The 6,885-nt window shown below is 36.8% G+C and overlaps 1 protein-coding gene across 1 annotated transcript in view; it reads right to left on the reverse strand.

Moving 5' to 3' along the window:
* Positions 1–3,121: 3,121 nt before the first annotated feature.
* LOC114818949 (hepatocyte nuclear factor 4-alpha) overlaps positions 3,122–6,885 on the reverse strand; it is a gene marked incomplete at its 3' end in the record, with an annotated part of 8,622 nt that continues 4,858 nt past the window's right edge. Inside the window, exons 3-4 of the mRNA XM_029087018.1 lie at positions 6,870–6,885; positions 3,122–3,228 (exon numbers count right to left, since the gene is read on the reverse strand). The exon at positions 6,870–6,885 is cut by the window's right edge and continues 73 nt beyond it. Coding sequence (XP_028942851.1) covers positions 3,122–3,228; positions 6,870–6,885 — 123 coding nt within the window. The remainder of the gene's footprint in view (positions 3,229–6,869) is intronic.

Below are 6,885 nucleotides of genomic sequence, written 5' to 3' on the forward strand. Positions count from 1 at the left end.
CTTCCTTCCTTCCTTCCATTTTTTTTCATTTATTTAGAATGGTTGTCATTTACTTCATTTCAAATAAAAAAGAGCTCTTAGGGGCATGCAGTAACACTAAGGACAAAGAAAGAGAGAGATAAAGGGGTAGTATGTTCTTCTAGTGAAAAAATAAGGATCATTAACTTTAGAAGGTAAGACAGGGGTTTTTTAGTGCCTGGAGAAGAATGGCTTGTAATGATGAAGCAGCAGTATAGGCGGAGGCCCAAGATGTTTCACAGCCATAACAACAAAAACTCACCACTGTACAAGGCCTATGAAACTGACTTTCACCTTATGTTGGTGAAATTCTCAGGAAATTCTGTAGATTTATTATCTTCCACGCTAATTTTTTTTTTTTTTTATCTTCTAATACTGTGTACCTACAAATTTCAGGAGAGTGGATGCTATTTAGGTTGGCTCCTACAAGATCACCTTCATTCCCAGATCCATGTTAAATCCCCCAGTGGGATCTCTGATGAAACCCTATTAACCTTGGGCTGTCGAAAGGATCTGCACTTCTGAACTAAAGCTCAGTGTTTCCTGCATAATTCAGTAATCTAAAACACTGAAAACAGCCTAGATATTAATGACAGTTAACCAGCTGAACCTTAGTTCTCAGGGAAACAGTGCAGCTAGGCAGGTGAAAAAATCCTCAGACACATAATTCAAAGGCTATCATGTAGGAAAAAGGTTAGAGGCACTGTCTTTTTGCAGAGAGCATTTGTGAAATCCCTGCTGTAATCATGAGTCCATTTCTGACATCTGTTCTACAAAAACTAAGTTGAAAATACTGAATATCATTCAAGTGAAAGTTACCATAATGATTCAGTCTAGAAAACCTTCAGTACCAAAATAAAGAAATTTAACATATCTCATTTTTTTTCCAGAAGAGTAAGAGGCATCCTGATCATGCTTCAGAAGTACCTAGGCAGAGAAGAGAGTTCTGACAGTAGGAGGTGCTCTGAACCACCAAAAAAATATACCACCATGCACCAACTAGAAGTTATTTCAAGAAGGGAAATGACAGGCAGATTGTTTAACCGTTAGACTTACTGACTCCTGAACTTAATACATTGTTCTTTCTTTAATATCTTTTAATCAAATCTATGCATCTTTATAAATTACATCTTATAGGACAAACTATAGACTTAGTTCTGAAATTACTTGGTGAGCTTCTGCTGAGGATTCGTGGGATGACTCCCATTATGAACTCCTAGGGTTGCATCTCTTCACAGGGTGAACTTTCTATTTCTCTATTGCTTTAAGCTGCCTCTCCTTTCTGGGGTGCAACACAAGAGTTGCTGACTTCTTAGAGTCATAGACCTCAAAAGATCATCTCATACATCCTTTTGTGGGAATGGGAGCTTAGATAAGACCATCTAACACCCTGTCCAATTGCATCTTGAAAATCTCCAGTGATGGGGACTCCGCCACATCCCTGGGAAGGTTGTTCCAGTGATTGATTGTTTTCACTGCATTTTTTTTTTTTTTTTTGCATCAAGATGAAACCTCTCCTGGTGCAACTTGCACCCATTAATGACTTGATGAACATGACAATATATCACTATATCCCTATCATCCTGAGAACCATCTCTTACAAAGAGTCCAGCATGTCCCTTTCATATTTACACAATCCAGGAAGCCTCTCCTGGGTTCGTAGGAGAAACACTGTATTTGGACAATTTCTCCCTGTAAGGGATCTTCACGGACAAAATAATTCATTTTCCCAATTTTAATACGAAAATTTTAAAAGAGATGAAAGCCACCTTCTTCCTCATTTCACAGCTGAAGGACTTGGCAATGATTTGCCACACTACCACCTCCTCCAAGGCTCTCTTCAAGACTGAAACCATCTTACAGATCTATTTAATTGAGGGAAAAACCAGGACTTTTAAGACTACTTTTCCATCATGTTAATGTGAACTCTTGGTCTTTGAGGCCAAGAGTGTATTTTCACATATGGTTGGCATAATGGGAGAAATTCTCTCCTACTACAAAATACTAAATAATAAGTAGAATAAATTTGTGTGGATACACAAGGTGATGTTTTAGGCAAGGAATCTACCAACTGAAAAGAACTTTGTGTCAGAAAAGGCTGAGGATGTGATTCTGTTTAAGACAGCTCTTATTCCTGAATTGCACATATCAGATGGAAATGATTAAGGGAGCAACAGAAAAAACGCACAATAAGCAAGTTCAAAGAATTACTAAGGAGCTAAAAATAGGTATATTTTTCATACTGTATAGGTATGAAAGGTAGGAAGATCCATTATGTTCATCTAGTCTGCCCAGACATGCAATATGTGCCAAAGACTATCACCCAGTAATTCCTGCATCAATTCGTTACAGACAGTTCCACTCTGAGAGAAATGCTGATAAAGGATGAGATTACAAAACATTTGGGGATGTATAAATCAGTCAGCATGAAATCATAAAGGTGGCAGTTAAATTCTAGGTAAGTTAGTAAGAGGTGCAAGAATGCAGAATCAATGACCATGATTTATTTGAGGTGCAGAAAAGACTGGAGACTGTTCCATTCAGTAATTGATTGGATAGGGGGAGGGGGGAACAAAAAAGGAAAATTAAGTTCAGATGAAACAAAGAAAATTTAAAAGCAAGATGTGAATAGACTCTGTAGTTGGAACACTTCTGTTTGCATTATTTATAATATCTAAGGATATTAAAAATGGGATTTGCAAAAGAATGTAAGGAAATGTCCACACCCCTCTGAAGGTAACAAGTTTGGACAATTTTTTCTGTAATGTTTCATGGGAAAGCCAGTCTCAAGGATAGATAGATGCCACCAGCTGCCTGAGACAGCAACTGATTTAAAAGCAGTAAGAACCATAAAGCTTTTATTAAGAAAGGTGCCTAGGACATATTGTCCTGGACAAAGTAGAATTTTTTTTATTGACTTTGCTTTAGGAATGTATTCTATTACTCATTCTTTCATTGAGAAGAGGAAGCTCGGTGCATTTTGGAAGTAAAAAAAAAAAAAGTCAATAATTATATTTAATAGAATAGGAAACTGAAAAGTATTTAACTTTAGAAAAAAAATTGTCTTAAAGTCACTAAATAATTTTGTGGTAGATCTCAGTACCTGACGGGAGAGTGTCTCAGCTTGTGACAATGTGCTAATAGAGGGAATATTGCAGCCATCAAAAGTGTTTCTTCTCGTACTTATCCTGTCCCGTTCATTTTGTACAGCTAGAAAAGAATAATAATCTCATTTATTGACTTGTAGACATCACCACACAATATAATTTCAGAAGTTTACTAGATAACTATAAGAATCAAAAGGTATGATATTTTAAAAAGAACCTGTGCTTTTAGCTCTGAGTAATGAGGAAGGATGACAATACTTGTTTATGGTCTTTATCTGTATGCTGTTGTCTGGAAAAACTATGTATAACTAATTGAAGGTAGATAATGAATTATCAGCCATTTTGTGACTGGTTTTATTACAGTAAAACCTCTTTCTTCCTTTGAACTTGAATACATGCTGTCATTTTTTTATTTTAACCAATTTAATAAGTGAGGCTTTGTGATAATGGTAGAAATGGACATCTCCAGACTGCTGAACAAGTCAAGAGGTACAGCACCACCACTGACAAAATGTCTCAGCTAGAGGAAGTGTGAAAACTCTACTCCTGCTCTCCTATGAGAAACCCTGAAACAGGAATGAATCATGAACTTGATCCAGTAGTAAGATAATTTTGAAACTTAAATCTCATGCTCCTTCTCAGTGACATTGCATTTCTAGACAGTTTACAGAAAATTAACTAAGTAAAAAAAAAAAAAATAAAAAAAAATTAAAAAAGCACCAAAGAAATTTCAGGCCAGTAAGTTTTGTCTCATGGGGGTCAAAAAAAAGCAGTTGGTAGGGCTTTGGATAAGAAATCTTAATCAGCACATGCAAGGCTTATGAAGCAATAAGGCTTACTTTTGAATTGCAGGAAGAAGAAAAAATAAAACCATCAATCAGATTTTTCTAAAATGTAGATCATGTCCAATGTCAGGCCAAGGAAAAAAGAAAAGAAGAAAAAAAGAATTGTGCTGATCAAAATCTTTTATTGCACAAGGAATCTCATAATCTTTTAAGAGCAGCAGCTTTATTTCCAAAGAAATGTTTGCTATTTTGTGGGTAACAATCTGCATTACAGAATTTAGGAGTAGTACCAAAGGTTTCAATAAAAAAATAAAATATTCTATACACTGAATAGTTTCCAGGGTTTCTCTGAAAAACACACATAGTTTATTCCAGAGGTGTCCTAACTTTTTGCCAAGGACATTTCCTGATGGGCCTTTTATTAAGGTCACAGTAAGAGATACTGTGCAGTGATAAACACAAAGTGCTAAAAGTTCATGTAGACAGGAAACAAAAAGTAAAACATTTTTTAAAAGAGTGGAAAAAAACCCCACACATTTACTGAATCTCAGCAGCTTAAGTGCTACAAAGATAATTAAAATAAGGTCAGCCCTTTTTTGTATTAGAAAAATAGTAAGCTATCCTGACAGTCACTAATGAAAGTTACTGGTGGAACACTTTGAGAATCATAGGGAAATGCTTCAATTTCCTCCTGTGTATGCATAATTGTGGATTATTAGACTGGACTGTCTGTCTTGCTAAAGCCTTTTTGTCAGTTCAGACTAACAGTTCAGGCTAAAATTACCTTAAACAGAGACTCCATGAGGAAAGGGGAATATTTGTTTCAAAGACAGGTTGCATAGCTTTTACCAGCTGGAGTACCTCTCACCTTCACCACCAAAAAAAGAAAGCAATTTGGTAGAAACAAGCTAAGAAACTACCATACAGACCATGCTACGCTTACACTATAAGACAACCCCTGATGGTGGAGAGAGGTATATAACAACACACGAACAGTGAAATATACAGTTCAGTGTTTTGAATTATTTTAGCCCTGGGAAGCCTTGAATAAACCTGGCTTGGATGCAATGACAAATGAAAGCTTTATAGGTAGTGGGACCAGACAAGGCAGAGTGGTATAAATTAGGTTAAAAGTTTTGTGCAGGATATATCTTCACTTCATAAACATGAGTCATCAGCATGTTTGGTGATGTCAGCTAGCCATGCACTGGGCTGCATTAGCATCTTGAAGGAAGTGATTATTTCTCTCTATTGGGCTCCCCAGTACGCAAAAGATGCTGGAAAACTGAGCAGTGTCCAGTGGAGACCTATGGAGGTGTAATCCACAAGATGCATGAGGTGAAGCAGAGAGAAGCGTCTTTGTTTACTAGGAAAAGAGAGGTCCAAGGCAGAGGTGGGGGTCTAATTTCTATGGTTTACAGAAAATGGAGCCAGATTCTTCTCAGATGCACACTGAAAGGACAAGGGGCAATGGACACTACCCTAACAGTGGTAAGACACATTCCAATTAGATATAAGGCAAAAAAAACTCTTCCCAAGGAGGGTGATCAAGCACTGGAAGAAGTTGTTGAGAGAGGTTGTGGAATGCCCCCTCTCAGGGACTGTATAAACCTGGCTGGACAGGGTCCCAAGCAACCTGACTGAGTCTAGGAGTTAGCCTTGCTTTAAATATGGGCCTGGACCAGATGACTTCCAGGTGTCCCTTCTGAGCTAAACTATTATTTAATTCCAGCTTTTGTAAGTCTGTGAAGCTCTGCTTTTTGCAAAACATTTAGGGCTGTTGTGGACACACAGATCTTCCCTTTTCTTCATGTCAGATTCATAATGCATAAAAAATGTGTTAATGATTTTAGTGGCTCAAATTCCAAAAGGCTGAACTGTTTTCAAGGAGATCCACAAGAATTAGCAAACCTATTTCATACATACAGAAAATCCGTTTCACCTCATACCAAAATTTGATCACTACCAAGGTAGTACTCTAGTATAGCTATATATGGGCATAAAGAAACAGTTTCCTTTATCTTAGGGAAGCTATGTATAGACTAAAAATATTACAGACTAGTTACAGTACAAGATAACTGCACAGCTCACATTGCAGACTGGCCCTCAGGCAGATACAATAGGCTCCAAATAAAAGGGGTGGTAAAGTTTGTGATTAAAAAACCATTTTTGAGTGCTTATTTGAACCAGATCAGGACGTGTCTTCCCTCTACATCATGATTGCCAGTGAAGCAACAGTCCCAACAACGTGATATTAAAATCCTCTGATGTTCTCACTGTCTTTCTTTTGCTATTGGTCTGCTCTTGTGGCCATCTGGTCCTTCCACTTTGACAGGAGGATCACTGTGACACCCATTTTTCTTCATGTCTGTCACTGAGATGCGTAAGTAACAATCTTCCCATACTAAGCCCTAATAAGATTAGAATTTTTTCAATTAATGTGGACAGCTACCACTACGGTTCTCACCACTACTTTTTCACTCAACTGCACACTCCTTCCTCTAGCTCAAATGCTTCAAACATTTAAATTTAAGGGAAGAACCAGTAAATTGACACTTTCATTACTTAGGTAGGGTAGAAAAAAAAAAGAATCCCAGATTAAGATTTTAGCACTCAAATTTAGTAAAATTTAAAATCAGAATCTCATACTTTGAACTTTGCCAGGATATGGTCGGACACTTAGAAATCAATGAATTTTAGTTCCAGGATTCATGAACTGAACAGCTGCAAATTCACATTAAACCCATAGTTTTGCTTATACTTCAAGTGTTAGAATTGCTTACCCACCTGAAAATTAGATGACACATATTTCACCTCAAAAGCATTTCTCCATCATGAAGCCATTATAGCAGACTTTCCATTTAGTTATTCTGATGGAGTTTTATAGAATTTTTATTAAATTTGAAAACTAATTCTGATTATTTCTCTTTGTATATCAAATAATAAATTATTCTATTACCTTCTTTCTTCATTCC

This window comes from Antrostomus carolinensis, unplaced genomic scaffold, assembly GCF_000700745.2.
Source record: "Antrostomus carolinensis isolate BGI_N321 unplaced genomic scaffold, ASM70074v2 scaffold4749, whole genome shotgun sequence".
NCBI lineage: Eukaryota > Metazoa > Chordata > Aves > Caprimulgiformes > Caprimulgidae > Antrostomus > Antrostomus carolinensis.